This window comes from Parasteatoda tepidariorum, chromosome 4 (genome assembly GCF_043381705.1).
Source record: "Parasteatoda tepidariorum isolate YZ-2023 chromosome 4, CAS_Ptep_4.0, whole genome shotgun sequence".
In the NCBI taxonomy this organism is placed as follows: domain Eukaryota; kingdom Metazoa; phylum Arthropoda; class Arachnida; order Araneae; family Theridiidae; genus Parasteatoda; species Parasteatoda tepidariorum.
The window spans coordinates 37,002,129-37,019,129 of NC_092207.1; the positions used below are offsets into that span (position 1 = coordinate 37,002,129).

Here is a 17,001-nt window from a genome sequence, read left to right on the forward strand (position 1 = left end):
ATTTTAGGTTTGTCACTTAAAAAATCACAAAAATATCAAGCAGTTCCATAAATCTTTTCAAGCAGTTCCCTTTAGAGAGCCATCTTACTTCAGTGTGAAGTAAAAGTCTCACATGGTCTGCATTTTGTTCTTCACGAAATGGCTTGAAGAGAAGCTCACATTTGGCATTAGCTTTAATATCATTGATGCACTTAATTACTGAATGTAGTACTTCATTTAGAACAGGCAAGATGTTTCTAGCTACCAAGTTTTCCCTATGAATAACACAATGCACGACAATCATTTCTGGATTCTCATCTTTCATCAATTTTAAGCAACCATTTTTCTTAGGAGCACCATCTGCAGCACAAGATGTTATGTATTTATTGGTATATTATTGACATTTATATACTTTTTTAGCTTATTATATATATCGTTGGAGGCAGTGGAGCCTTCTAATCTTTTACAGAACATCATTTCTGCANACCATCTGCAGCACAAGATGTTATGTATTTATTGGTATATTATTGACATTTATATACTTTTTTAGCTTATTATATATATCGTTGGAGGCAGTGGTGCTTTCTAATCTTTTACAGAACATCATTTCTGCAGCAAAATGCCCTTTAATATATCTTACGTAAGTTATCAATACTGCCACACTGTCTATCAAAGTTGATTCATCCATTTGCACTGAGAATTTTCTTATTTTCATCTTTTCAACACGTTGTTTTTCGATATCTTCGCTCATTTCGTCTATTCTTCTGCAAACAGTATTGTTACTGAGTGGCATAGTTTTTACATCTTTTTCAAGAACCGTTTTAAATATATATATATATGTACGTTAACTTTAAATTTTAAGTAGTTGTGTTAACTTTTCAGTAATTACGTGAACTTTTAAGTAATTGCGTTGACTTTTAAGTAACTGCGTACTGATAACAGTCAAACACATCTAGGATTTCCCTATTAATTGAGGATTATGTAATGTGTTTTTTTTTTTGAATAAACTGCAGTCGTTATAAATTGTTTTTATTTCATTACTTTTTTATACTATAGTATAATTTTTTTAAAAGTAAATGTTATTATTTTACAGAAGGCGTCATAGCTGGTAAGTAAAGAAATTTTTTCTCAGTCTGAAATAGTATGTATGACTTTTACCTTTTCATGTATGTATTCTTCACGTCTGATCCATGATTTGGTTGATAACTTTAAGAAATCTATTGATTTTATAATTTTATATGACACAAAAAGTTACGTCTAGTAAGTGTAATTTGTGTATCAAGTAATATTTTATTTTTTAAGATATTTTTTTTTTTAAATTTCATAGTTTTGGTTAAATTTTATAGTACAAAAAGTCACAAAATTCTAAGAAATTGTGTCGTTTTCCTAATTTAAATTAAAAAGCAATTAAAGTGACTTCCATGGGCAATCTAGTGTAAAATATATTTTTTGAATTGTTTTTGTTGTTCCTATACATCTATGATTTAGAAATTTATTATCTCTTTGTAAAGTATTAAACATACATGTAGCAATAGTATTTTTTTAAGAACAACTTCAATGACTTAAAACTTTTAATGTATCCCTGCAAATTATTTTATATATTAATGGTATAGATCTTTTTTTCATAAAAAAACATATGTAATGTAAAATTTATTATCTCTCGCTATAAAATATCGAATATATCTGTGGTATTGCTAATTTAAAAAAACATAAACATTTCGAACTTAAAACTTCAATGCTTCTAAAAAATATCCAATACATTGGCGACTTTCTTTAAGTTAAAAAAAATCTATACCTTAAGCTTCGAAAACATAAAGAATTTTAGAAATATTTAGGAATTACCATTTTCTTGCCTACTCGTTTCGTTCACCAACCTCAAGATCGCTTTGCAGTCAGTTTCGTTTCTCGAAGTGACGCAGAAATTCTTACAAAAACGGAATTGATACAACTTTGGAATTATTATTTTTTTTATTATTACTCTTGTCGCTGTAATGTTTGACCCTTAAGATATTGTAACCTTAAAATCTGACTAAATCATAGTTAAACTCATCTTTGAAGAGGATAATTTGAATAAAACTGATAAGCATCCGCATTAATTACATGGGCAAAACAAACACAAACTACAGGACTTCTCATCTTTGTCTAACAAATAAGCTCTGAAGTAGTTGAAAATGGAAAAAATTAAGGCAAAGCTAAATATTGTTTTAAAAGTTGTTGTTTAGGCTCAATAATGGATAATTTGAAGTTCGCCCCCTCAACTGAGGTGACGTTTTAAATGGAAGAGTGATGATGTGAAATGAAATTTTAAGCGATACAACAATTAGATTTGAAGGTTACGAGAAATTCATGAGTAAAAAGGTATAAGTGAAAAGTTATAGTTCAAAATTATATTCAAATTTACGGTGCAATTGTTCTGCTTCTCAAAAGCTATAAAACTTAGAAACTTGAAATTGCGATGGTGCGTAGAAAAATATACAGGGAGGACGATGATATGAAAAAGATCAGCATTCAGTTATTAGTTCGAGAATCTTTGATTGTTAACGTTATAGCAGAAAATATCATACGGGCCGCTCCACAGTCCCCAGAAATGCAAACACAGAATGAAAAGATTACACACATAATAAAGTTACACGTAACAATACTTACATAAAATTACAATTGAGATAGCTGTATTTTATTCACAAAAGTTTTTTTATTTGTTTTATTTTTAAAAAATAATTATTTCACCCTTTTTTTTCCAAAAAAACAATGGTAAATGAGACGCAGTCACGGGAGTTTGTGTGTGAAAACCCCCAATTTATTTAAATGGATAGTTTAGTTATTTATTCCTATATTTTATATTTTACAAAAGAATAAGAATGCAAATTTATAGTGACACAATAATGATTTTATGATCAAACTAATTTCAGGAATTGTTAATTCGGGTAAGTAACAGTGCTTTGTATGTTGTACTACTTTTTTTGTTGTTGCAAAATGCCTGTATACATTATATTGAAGGCATGATTCTAATAGTTCACAAATAACATCTTATAAAACTTTATAATATTATTTATACTTAAACAATTATCTGTTATATTCATCTTGTTTTTACTTAAATATTTACTTTTTGCTTATAGTGAAAGAAGATGTTAATGGTAAGTCTAACTTTAAGAAACGTTTTTTAAAATTCCTTGTTTGTTTTTATTATATATTTTAATATTATTTTCTTTTTCTTTTTTACAAATAAAGTGGACAATTATGATAGAGAAATAATGTCTTTTAAGTGATAAATTTTTTCTTTCAATTGCAAATCGTTTTTTTTTAATGAAAATTCTAATAATTTTTTACTCAATTATAGGACTAGCTTTATTACCTTTTACAAGTTGGTTCTTTAAATAATTTTCTGAAATAGAAATATATAGGTTAAGTGAATTGTGCTTAGAGAGAACATCTTAAAACCTTTTGCTGTAGTGGTCGAATTTTCATGTATATACTTTTGATGCAATCCTAATGATTGAGAGTCGGACCTTTAACAAGCTTACGATGCATGCAAATGATATTTTAAGTCGCGAAGTTGGACAGAAAATGTATATTTTTTGAATATACATACCTTTTTCCCATCGAAGACTCTCAGAATATAGGAGTACCCGCTATCTGGGACATATGGCCAAAAAAGTTTAGTTATAAGAATGATCGAAAGTATGGTCAATAAGTTAATTTCAGTTTTTGCATGTTTCTCCATTTTTTGGTACGTTATTTAAGTGAATCGTTAGTTTCTTGAACAGTTAAATTTGATCTTAAAACGCGAAAATTTGATCACTAGTTCTAAAGTTATCTAAGTATTCCAATTATTTTATTTTGAGCTCTGAACTGTAAAATGTGTTGTTTTCAACCAAAATTTAATTACTTCAACAACTAATATACATTGAAAACATGAGGTGCTAATTGGCTATCCATCAGTATTTGCAATGCAAATTATTATTAGGAATATACTATTTATATAAATATTAAGACTCTGTATCTACTTAATATGATATATAGATATTATGGGTCATCCATCGCGAGTACGTGCGAAGTGAGAATAAAGCGAACAGGTAAAACTTATTCCAGGGATTTAAGGGAAGAAGACAAAGAAAGCGAATGAGAAACGTAGAATCAGGTGAATATTGCTTATTGTAGAAAAGAAAGGAATAAAAAAATCTATAGTAGTTAAAGAGCTTTATATAGTAGTAAACCAAAGAATATCAATGGTAATCTAGTTCGGAATTTTTGCCAAAAGAAACATGCTCATATTTCGTGTGCTTTGACTTTCCCAACTAGAAAAAATGAGCTCTGACTCTAAGCTTTTCTATCACCATATTACTTTGTCGTGGGTGGTTGAATTGAATCATTGATTTTTCTACAGTTTCATTTTCCTTGTATACAATATAATTATCGTTCTACAAGCTATTTGTATAAATCCAACGTTTCATTAGAATAATTTTTTTTCTCCATACAGAAGCAGTTGATGATGGTAAGTTAAATGAAATAACCAATTTAAATAATGTAAGAAATCAATTTTGCCTCATTATTACAAAATAGGAAACAAATATGATACCTCTGAATTGTTTTTAGAATCTACACATTTTGTATTATTTGCTATTAAATAATAATACACGGAATAAGGGAAAGAGAATACTATGAAAATTGTGTAACGCTGCCATTCAGTTATGTAAGCGTAAGGTGCGGTGATAGTGGCATATAAAGGTACTATATAGCTGTCATGAGAACTCCTCTCGACAATAAGTCTGTAGGCTGCTATGAAAGCAAGGATAAATTCATTTCTAATGAGAGAGAATCGAAAAAATACAAATAAGAATTTCCCTACCTAAACTAAAGCGAAACGGTTAACTTCACATCTGTATTCGAAGGCACTTATTTTTGTAAACACTAGCACACGAGTTTGGTGTCTGGAGGAGTTCTTGTGATAGCCGGTTAGTAGTACTGTGATAGTTCATTCAAATGCGAGATTTCTGATTTTTTCGCCTTAATGGTCGAAGCTCGACTCATGGTCAATCTAATTTCCAAAAGCGTCATAGAACTAGAATTTTCAAGATCGAGTTTCAAGAATATACAGAAAATGCGAGAAAAAAATGTAATGATATTGGGTATTGACAAAGTGCAGAATACAATCAGCATCAAACGAGATTGGTGTGAGACGGCTGAGCTATATTAGCCAGTGTAGTCAAACATTAGCTCAAATTACAACCCATATGTTAATAACAACCACATTATTGTTTGTTTAACCACGAAACTCCTTTTGTCTTGGTGTTTGAAGCTATCTGCTGTTATGGGAACAAATAGAAGCCCATTTCAAAGAGCGGACCTTTTGATATTTCCTCCACCGACTCTATTCGAAACTTGTATTCACTCTAAATTTCTACTTGAAGGTGTTCAACTTCATAACCATAATCATTAACAGTGATCTAGACTATGGCTACAAAGTAAACTATGTTTGAACGACTAAATTCGACTAAATTTGCGACCATTCCACTAAGTGCTAAAATTTAAAATACTTCCAGAGATTACATATTTTCTACGAAAAAAAAAATTAAAAGTGACTTCTTTCAAAGAAAAAAATAATTATCCCCATTTTCTTTAACATATTTCTTAAACTGTACTTCGAAATGTTATATAACAGGAAAAAATTCCTTACATGTGCACTCTGTTGTCAGTCTGGCAACGCGAAATCAACAAATATTAAAAACCAGAAATGTAAAACTTATACCGTAAATGCTTTAAAACGTTAATCAATCACTATTTTACAAGCTGCAAAGAGCTAAAGTGCATTACTTCGCTTAATTTCTTAACTAGTGCTCTCGAGTTAATTCGAGCGCGCTAAACAGGCCAAACTGTGCACACTCGAGATAATTCGAGAGGCGTTGTATTTTATGCTGCTATAATTTCTTACACTCGAATATAATCGAGAATTGAAAATAACAATATGAAAGCTAAGGAAAAAAAATTGTTTTATTGATATTTATCATTTAGATAAGATTGTAAGCTAAGACACTTATTTATTCAAGAATAAAATATAGCCTTTTTTCATGGAACAAAAGCGCAGTATAACAAAATTGACCACCAAAAGAAAAGTTGAACCAGGAGCGGAATTAATTTTTTCACATAAAAAAAATTGATTTTTTTTGGCCGGTTTTTTTCGAAAAATCTATGCATTAAGGGGATAAAATGCATCGTCGAATGTCGTACTTTCTTATTTCCTGAATGCCAGAAATTTTCAATTGAAATTTGCTGTTCCGAAAAGAGGTAAGCGCTTACTTTCAAGTTTTAGGATTTTAAAAAAATATCATGTAAATCATGTTCCTATCCAGTTTCATCTTTAAATAATCAGTTGTGATGTTTTTCGGACAAAATACTGAATTGATAAAAAAAAATTTTACTCGTTGATTTCTGTAATCTTTTTTTTTTTTTTTTAACTTTTAACGTGGCTTTCTTTTAACGGTGAATTATGCTTTACGGGGAATTAGTGTCTTACGCCTGAATTCTGGACAACTACCCCCTTCAAAACTGTGCAGTTTTACGTTTTGAAAGTTCAAATACCTCAATTAAGAAAGCAACATTTTAAAAAAAATTCCCAAAATAATAGCAGAAACTATAAATCTTTAAAATACTAATTTTTTTCTTTTAAAAAGTTTCTAAATTTAGAATTTAATATAAAATACTGCAAGTATTATATGAAAGTATTATGAAGAATACGGAATTCTAATTATGTTATTTACATAAAAATGAATAACCATAGAAACCAAAAGATGCCTGTTAAAAAACACTTTTCATATATTTAAAACTATTAAATTGCTAAAAAAGTTTTAATATTTTTAGAATTTAATATTTTTTAGAACAGATCTTCTACCCTCTTCGGACAATGAGACCAGATTCCAAGGACTAAGTGCACAAGGACTTGGAAATAATTAGGACTTAGTAAATAATAAGATCTTATTTATTAAGTTTCGCGTTAAATTAGGGTACTTAAGGTCCTTGAAAAATTTAAAACAATTATAAGTTTTTGAATAAATGAATTCCAAATCTATTTTCATAAACTTTTATTTTAAATGAAAGAAAATCTGCAACGCTGTAAATTGTTATAAGGTATAGTTAGTTAGATAACTAAAAATTGTGGGAATTAGGAATGTTATAAATACTGTTTTAAATAATATTTTTGTACATATTTATTATTATCATTTTAGTAAAAGATGTATTGGACAGTAAGTATTACATAATATTGCAACTTTTCATCATATTCATAAATGGTAGTTTTAATTGTTTTTGTACATATACTTTAAGTTTCAACTTTAGTATAAAAAATTGTTTTACTCAAAAAAAATAATAAATAATTTTTAAAAAAAAGCCCGATTTGTGAGCGATAAAGTAAAGACTCAAATGTTCGATTTAAAATTTTCGTGCGCGCCATATCATATTTAAAATATTGAATCCACTACCTTTCCAACAAATTAAAAAAAAAAAAAAATGTGATTGCCGAAAGGCGATCACAATTTTTACCCATTGGCAAAATGGTTGTTGTCTAATTTTTTTTTCCGTCTACGTTCTTTGTCTTTAGGTTTTTCAGCCTCGGTAAGTTTAGGCCTTGTCATCGTTTTTTTTTCCTTGCTTCAACTCTACCCTTTGGGACCGTGTCAATCAGTTTGGGACCTTCTTTTTTTGTGATATTCACATGAATTAGTATTGAAAACGATCCAGTTTGAACTGTAGGTTAGAATTTCTGATTCTTAATTAAGACAATAAAAACAAAAATATCGTTCAAATGATGAAATTCTCTTTTACTCACAACTCAAGAACTATTTATGGGATCTCACTGGTCCCATATCTCAAAAATAGACTCACCAACTTAAATAACAAAATTAAAAGCGAAAATAAGAATTCTGTAAAAATTATCAAATAGCAGCTGTCGCCATATCAACGCACGCAATGACGACGCATGCGCACTGTTTACTATCACTCTTAAACACAGTTGAAAAGTGTGATGACGTCCAAATAAGGTGCGCACGCCATCGAACCCAAAACAACACCCACTTGCATATTTTGCCAATGGGAAAAAAAAAGAAGGAGAGAAAGAAAGAATTATTGCAGAGTAATCATTGCGGTCGATGAGCGACGGCGCTTAGTAATTTAATGAAATTGTTCTACAATGATTTTAACCAATACGATTTATAAACAATATAAGCTGATATATAAAATTTGATAATAATGCGGAGTACATATTTAGTCATGATAATTATTATTTTAATTTCTTTAAGTGCTTAAATGTTAATTTTTTAAAGTTATATTAGTGAGAAAAAAAAGTATATTTTGAATGCAAATTATGATTTATTTTAAATATTATAATTTCCAGCGATTTTTATTACTAAGTTCATTTAAATGACGGATAAAATATATATTTATCAACTATTAATCTTTTCAAATTAACCGAAGAATAAACATGGCAAAGTCTTATTAATGCCAACATTCAACCACTTTTGTTTTCATATTTGTATTATCTGTTGATTAGCATGTAAGCTAATTAACAGAAGTGAATTTCAACTAACTTAATTTATTTATATGAAGGAAACATAGTAATGAGTATAGTTTATAGTATGGTGAATAGTTTTGATGCATATTGACTATATCGTTAAAAAAATTGTCATAATTTAATTTTTTTTTAGTATTAACTGGTCGCGAAGAAAGTAAGTAATATAATTTTTGAAACTTATCTAGTTTTGCGATTAGTTCTTTAATTTTACAGAGTGGTGACAATTAAAAAAAATTGAAGATAGGTAGCAAAAAATGCAACAGACTGTTTTTTTGTATTTAAGCTTAATTTATATTAATCCTAAGAACATCTTCATGAATTATGTTAGACATTAAATTGTTAATTTTCTTATTAAATTGAGAACGAAATGTTTAGTTATCATATTGTCAGATGGCGGTAAAGTACAATAATAATTTTCACTTCCTGATGAGGATACATTCATACGCAGACTTGTACGCTCTTTTCACATTACGCTTTACATACAGGGTTTGTGGGATGGAGTTCCATGTCTGTTGAACTTGGTGAGTAAATACGGGGATAGTTACTGCTGGTTGTGGATTACGATGAAGTTGTCGCACAATTATGTCCCTTGCGTGCTCGATTGGTGAAAGATCAGTAGAGCATGTTGGGTTACAACAGCAGTATGAGGTCGAGCGTTATCCTGTTGGAAAATACCCCCTTGAATGCTGCTCATGAATGGCAACAAAACAGGTTGAATTACCAGGTTGACTTACAAATTTGCTGTCAAGGTGCGTGGAATAACCATGAGAACCAGCTATCACAGGAAATTGTTCCCCAGACCATTACTCTAGGTGTAGGTCCAGTGTGTCAAGACTGAGACAGGTCGGTAACAGGTTCTCACTTGGCCTCCTTTTGACCAATATACGGCTATCACTGGTTTCTTGAAGTTGACCTTCGTCTATCAACTCTTCATTTACGAGCAGTAACCAAAGCAGAACCAGCTTTCATCAGAAAATACAATAGATCTCCACTCCGTCCTCCAGTGAGCTCTTACTCGACACCGTAAACGGCAGTGATTTGGAATGAAAGCTACAGGGCATCTCGCTCGGAGTTGTACTTGAAGTAGCCGATTTTTCACAATTCGTTGTGTCCCTGTAGTGCCAACTGCAGCTCGAATTTCTGATGCAGGCTCAGTACGGTGCGCCACAGCCATACAATGTACACGGTGGTCTTTCCTCTGAGTAGTGCCGAGTGGCTGCCCAGAACCCGGCCTTCTTCAAGCTGTACCTTTTCTTGACCACTACTACCAACAATCTTGTACAGTGAGCAGTGGTGACTCAGGGGATAGAGCATTCGCCTTTGAATGAGGTGATGAACTGGTTATGAAACCCAGCGGGGGTTGGTCGATGCGAATACCCTGCTCGCACCGACCACAGTGCTGACATAAAATATCCTCAGTGGTAGACGGATCATGGGTTAGAGTCCCCTTGCCCTTATGCTAAATGTTTGAGGTTTTCCTTTCCATGTGGTTTTCCTCTCAAATGCGGGCTAATTCCCTCAAAAAGTCCTCCACGAAGACAAATTTTACCCCATACTTGATCCAGGAGTTCCCTTGTCTTCTGGATTGGGTTCAAAATTCCGAGTCTATGAAGTTGAACATTAGTAGTCGGAAACCCAAAAATTGGGTAAGCTGCTCAACGACGGTTATAAAATAAAATCCTGCACAGTGCAGTGGATACATTTCTCTCCAGTTTTTCTGCAATATCGCGGAAAGAAAATCCACCTTCTCGTAGCCCTATTACACTACTACGTTCAAAGTCAGTGAGCTGTTGATAATTGATAATGGCTTCTTTTTCTTCTTAAAGGCACTTTTGACTAACAGCAACTCAGTATGACAAAATTTAGCGAAAAATAACTCTTACAAACTGTAAAACACGTATGTATTTAAAACAAACCTGATTTGCATTTTCACAGTGGTGCTACTAGCCTCCAAACTTGTGCGCCAAGCTCGAAATATAAATAGACGTAATCTTTTTGTTGTATAAACAAGCTGTTGTACAAGAATTTAGTTTATCTAGTACAAATTACTTTATCTAGCACAACTCTTTTTTGGCGTTGGTCCTATTCCGTCAGTGTAAATATATATATATACAGTGAATTCGCGATAACTCGAATCTGATAGGACTGACGAAAAACTTCGACATATCGGAAGTTCGACTTACCGTTAGTTTCGGTTTTGGACTTTCAAAATATTGTCGGATTATTTAATTAATGCTTATTAATTACAAATCTTCTAAATGCTTACAATATTTAAGATCATTTTTCTGACAAGCCATTTACGATAAGACTGTTNAGCTTAATAAGCTTATATTAGGTATATATAAGCTTATAAAGGTATATATAAGCTATATATAAGCTCAAGTTACTTGTGTTTAGCGGTGGATAAAATTACTTTAATTCTAATTTATTAAAACATAACTACATTATCCTTGCTGCCATAAGCAAAAATATTTTTTGAAACGACATGGAATCCGTAGTAGTTGTTCAGTAAATTTAATTCAAACTTTTTTTCTTCTTCACTGCATGTGAATGATTCAAAAGTTCATACTATAGTAACTTTATTCCAGTTCTTTCCTGGCGCAGTTTTTAAAAGCTAGGCGATATAACCCAAAAATCTGAATGCTTGTTTCTGATTAATTTTCCACCGCTCATGAATATGTTTTGCCAAAAAGCGCTGTAGTTGGCAGCTTTGCACCTCTGAAAATGAGGGAAACGCAAATCTTGTTGACTATATTAGATAATTTTTTTTTTAAAAATAAATAATAATCCAACCATGTATTTTTAGAGGGCGTTCTCGGTAAGTGTTATTGAACTGTATATTTTTTTGACGATGATAAATGTTTGTTCAATTTTTAATTCCAGTTCTTATAAAATTTTGAATAGTCGAGCTCCATTAGCTAAAGTTTTACAAGTTTTCAGACTAAGAAAATTAAAATTGCAGCAATTATGTATTTCATTCAGGTGTTCAATTGAAAAACACTTCAGATGCTTTTTTATTTTAAAGATGATAAAAAAAAAATTAAACTCATGTGTTTAAAGATAGAAAAAAAATTTTTTTGATACTATTTTGTTCCAATTATAAAAAATTTTATCAATTATTTGTGGTAAAAGTAAACACATCAGGATTCTTAAAGATGAAAAACTTCTTTTCCATCGTACTTAAAAATCTGAAATTGAGTTTCCAGGGATTCATTTCATTGATATTAAGATTATTTAAGTAATTGAATAAAATATCAAGTTTAAAGAACTTTACTGTTTATTTTCAATTTTAAATTTATAAAAGTTTATTATGTTTATGTTTATATAAATAGAATAAAAGGCACGAACTGCTCCAAAAAGTATACAGTAATTTCGAAAATATTTAACACTGTTTTTTCGCGAAATACAACTTCATTTTACTTGACTGAAAACAAATAATTGTGATTTTTTTAATAATTGAGTGACGAAAATATTTTTCTTTACGTTATTCAAACTGAAGGTGATATTGGTGCTTAATGATATCATTAATTCCATCATCGAAAAATTCTTTTGTGGCGAATTCCACAACCCTTTTTATTTCCAATGAGCTGCACAATCAGTCTTGCCGATGAGCAGACCTAGTGCGTTCTCCAGAGGTGGTATCCACTCTTTCAGGACCACCACAATGGGTAAGATACCGTTGGTCATGTTAATTTGGACGTCTAGTTTCTGCCACACTAGATGGCAGCACCGAGACTCTATTTGGATGCTAAAAATACCACAACCTAAAGGACAGCTTTTTCTCACTCGGGTGTTATTGATTTCAAATATTTAGAACATTCGATTTGTCCTAATGTGGTAAAATTATGAAGGTATTGAAAATTATCAACTTAGACAGTAGAAATTCTCAGTAAGCAAGCCTTAAAAATGTTCTAAAAGATTGAATTAATCGAGCTACTTCAATAATTTTCAATTTACTAAATACACTTATTCGGTCAAATGGAAAAACAACGTAAATGCAAGTTTTTCATGAAACATTACGTACGTTGTTTTTTTCCTTCCAATTTTCAGTATTACTGTTTAAAAATTTACTAGTTATTTTCTATGGCATTTCTAAATTTTCAAAGTAGTATTTAATTCCAATCTTGCATATTTTTATAGGAGGTCTTATAAATAGTAAGTAAATCAGTTCATTTATGAAATAAAATACTAAATTCTTTGTATTGACTTTTCCAATATCCTAAATATACTATATGACTTATGAAAAAAAAAAGACTTATCTCAATAGATTATTTATTTCCCATTTGGGCAAGGTGAAATTGACTCCGATTATTTTTTCCGACTCGAAATATGAAATGTTTCGTTGTGTTTTATAATATTGTTGTATTCTATCATGAATTCCGCACCTTTTTCTGGGATATTATTGGCAATCACATGGTTTCTGATTACTGTAAGGACATGTTAATAATCAAAAAGCAATTTTTAGAATAATTCGAGCTATAAAATCGGACGGTATTTTAAACCACTTGAAGAAAATCATAAGCTCTTTGCTCCAAAAAAGTTACTTATTTTAATTACAAGCTAGGAGAGAATAGTACCAAGCTAATATTTGTAAATATACAATTATTTCTTACAATTATTTCACCGAATCAAATGAAATACATTACGAAACATAAATATTTTTAAGTAATAAATAGATGTTACTATTAAACTTTCTTACATGTCTAATCATGCTTTTGCCTCCATAAATGCTATAACTTACACCTATATGTAATACGATTGACGCAATAATTAGAAGTGTTTCAATAACCAGAACTGCCAACGAAGTGTGCAATAAATTATGGCGTAAGGATGACGTGTGATGAAGGATGAAAATATTTAGAAGCTTCTACCTTGAATATATACCATTACTAGAATAGAAAAAAAAGAGATGGTCTTATATAAAAAATTAAACTTGCATGTAGTATATATTTCTATCACTAAAGGTAAAATTGTTTCAGACATTTACAATACGTTAAAGCAAAGACTATAAACGTTTCGACTACCAAAACGGTCATGGACGTATGCAATGAACTATTATGAATGGACTATTATAAAGGTACAATTGTTTCAGACATTTCATATATGTTAAAGCAATGACTATAAACGTTTCGACAACCCAAAACGGTCAACGACGTATGCAATGAACTATTATAAATGAGCTATTATAAAGGTACAATTATTTCAGACATTTACAATACGTTAAAGCAAAGACTATAGAGGTTTCGACTACCAAAACGGCCGACGACGCATGCAATGAACTATTATGAATTGGCAACGCATGATGGGTGGAACCAGTCAACCTTTTTGTTTTCTTGGTAAATATTTGACCCAATTTTTGTTGATTTTCGAAGCACGAAAAGAGTTTCAACTAGTTCTGCAAAAGAGCTTTACTTGCTTATTTGTATGAGTGGGACAAGCAAGCTTCAAACCCAGTATTTGCTTAATTTTGGAACAGTGTTACGGCAAATATTTACTTTTTGGCTAAGAGCTCGGTTGACAGTTAACTTCGTTATGTTATAAGGAATGGTTATAAAAAAAGAGTATTTCATATTTCGTATACCCTTTCGCTTTCTTTTGTATTTATCAAAAGTTTAATTACTTTAACATTACTAACTGAACTATTACTTGAACTCGAAATCAGTTAGTTATCAAACTTTATTGTAAAATATTCAAGTGCATTGAATTTTTCAAATATATATTTTTCCTTTAGCTTTGGGAAATGGACGTAAGTTTACAGAATTATATTTATTTTATTAAATGAAAACAAATGTATATAAATCAATCTTAAAATTTATTTCTTTTTTCTTAAAAAAATATTTTTTTAAGTCCAAAAATAAGGAGAAACAAATATGAAATTTAGGTTACTGATATATTTTAAATTTAATATTTCATTTCTATTTAAGGAAAATAAATGTTCAATTTATTACCTTCATTTCAGTTGGATCTATAGTTCAAAGTGAGTATATAGCTTTAAAATTGTATATTATGTATGAATTATATTTTGTATTATTATAATATATACAATATGCATATTATGTATATCCAGTATTTCAACTAGTTTAAACTATTGAATATTTTAAAAAGTTCTGAAATATGTAATGTCTATGATTAAAATGAGATAAAGATATAGATCACTTTATAAAACACATTACTGAAATATTAGAACTTCTCAATATCTAAAGTATTAATTAAGTTTAGTTAGTTAAGTTAAGTTTTAAAAATCAGGATAAAATTTTGAAATATCTCTTACTTAGACATCGTGGTGGCTAAATGATTTTAAATCACAATTATTAAACAAAAATGTAAAACGTAGAGGGAGCTATATTAAACCGGGACTAGGCTTTTTCTATTTGACTACTGCTAACATTTATCAGTAATTACATGAATTTATATTCCTTGTTAATAGAAAAGGCTCTTCAAGGTCTCAATTTCCCAACTCTTTAAACTTTTTCCCTTTCCGCTACCATGGTTTCGGTAAATCTTGCTTTTTCTTCTTCTTCTTCTTTTTCGAGAGAAATGAATTTATATTAAATTAATAAAATTGATAAACAAAGAGATGTAGCATTCCATTTAAATTAACAGTTGTTTTACGTTATTACTGGAAATTTTATTTGACACCAATCTTATAACAAAGATTAATTTATTTTTAACATTCTATAGTAATTCAAAAAAAAAAATCCTAAAATTTCATTGTCTAAAGGAATTCTTGTAAAATTATCATTAAATGTCATAATTTAAATAAAAAAATCATAAATTTATATTTTTATCCTTATAGATGTGGCTAACGGTGGTAAGTGTTCTAATTTATAAAGTTGTTATTTAATAATACGAACATCGTATAGGACAGCGGTTAACAAATTTTTTGGATTACGGTTCCCTAGACGATTAACCTCCGTTTGGCGGAACCTCGCCTTGAGTTTATCAAATATATTGGCCGAAAAAAGCCAATATAGTCTAACACAAACCATGGATTAACAGCCGTGATGGCTCAGGGGATAGAGCCTTTGCTTTCCAATGTGGTGAACTGGGTTCGAATTCTAGCGATGGCTGATCAAAACGAATACCGCATCCGGCTTGCACCGTCCACAGTGCTGACGTGAAATGTCCTCCGTGTTAAACGGAGAATGGGTTTCAGGTTAACTGTGGGGAAAACAGGGATCTAGTTCCTACCCAAGCAACAACATCTCCTTCAGGAGCTCCAAATATACGCTTTTAAAAGCATTAATTAGTCCTTTCTTCTAGCTAAATCTTATTAAAAACAGGATGTAATTCCCCATGGCATCTCCGGTGAGTCTTTTCCGGCCTCTGGCGGGCCTATTTTTCCATTTCTGAGTGTTTGAAATCCGATGTTCCATTGATCTAGGCTTAGAGTATCAGGCCGCCATATTAACATGTCATCCACTGCAAGTGGATTCCATCGCAATGTTCAACAACTAATATTTTTTTATCGTCTTCATTTCCGGCTCAAAACACTTCATTGCATTCGCCCATACGATTATATTTCCTATTTTATAAAGTTTTAACTTTCCGGTGACCTGGTACTCTCATAATCAGTATCTTTTTAAAATATGTCACGTATAGGTATAGGCTGTCGCTATGTTGAAGTTTGTCATTTGTAAACGCTGACTTTGTACACTTTAAATAATATCTTATCGTTGGTATTTTAGTCTAATTTTTTTATATGTCTTTCCCCCAACTGTTTTTGATCGATCGCCATTATAAATTTTAAAATCACATCACTTTTCAATGTTAACTGATGTTCCATTCCCCATAGCGACAATCTAAACAAATTTCATGAATACAATTACAGTTAAGTGCTTCTCATCACGCCTTTTCCATCATTTCTTTATTAATTAATTTTTTAGTATCTTTCAATCTTCTCGATAGATATACCAAATGTTTGTTGTCACATTCCAATATCAAAGTCAGTGTTTACAATGTCATTAGTTTTTGTTTCTTATTCTACATATGTTCTTTCAAAGCTTTTTAGTATCATCTTACATATATTAGGGCATTATTTTTCTTCATTATGTTTTACTTGTGTACCATTAAAGTTTTATTTTGCATTTCTGTATATTTTTAATCTAACTATGTTACTAGTATGTACTTCACTATTATCAACATATGTTTGCACAACGTCCAATGGAACAGTACTACATAGCTTAGGGCTATACTCTTTCTCCAGTTTCCAGTACATCAGAAGAAATTTGCTGCGCTTCAATAACTTGTTTTAATGACATTCCCTGGCCATACCATTTGCCGAAGCATACAATCACGTTTAGAACAACATTCTTTCTATCTCATTTTATTTTTATAAGCTAGTCAATGTCGATATAGCGACCGCCTATACCCATATCATTTAACATCTTCTTTAGTCAACATCTCTGGCCAAGAGTCAATCTGATGCATAAAAATTTTAATTCTTGTTCAAATGTATTTAT

At 30.5% G+C, this 17,001-nt stretch overlaps 1 protein-coding gene across 1 annotated transcript in view; it reads left to right on the top strand.

Moving 5' to 3' along the window:
* The first annotated feature begins 4,987 nt into the window (after positions 1-4,987).
* LOC107449576 (intermembrane lipid transfer protein vps13D-like) overlaps positions 4,988-17,001 on the top strand; it is a 21,753-nt gene continuing 9,739 nt past the window's right edge. Inside the window, exons 1-8 of the mRNA XM_071180312.1 lie at positions 4,988-5,150; positions 7,200-7,217; positions 8,673-8,693; positions 11,346-11,357; positions 12,680-12,694; positions 14,271-14,285; positions 14,499-14,516; positions 15,336-15,350. Of these exons, the coding sequence (XP_071036413.1) occupies positions 4,988-5,150; positions 7,200-7,217; positions 8,673-8,693; positions 11,346-11,357; positions 12,680-12,694; positions 14,271-14,285; positions 14,499-14,516; positions 15,336-15,350 (277 nt within the window). The remainder of the gene's footprint in view (positions 5,151-7,199; positions 7,218-8,672; positions 8,694-11,345; positions 11,358-12,679; positions 12,695-14,270; positions 14,286-14,498; positions 14,517-15,335; positions 15,351-17,001) is intronic.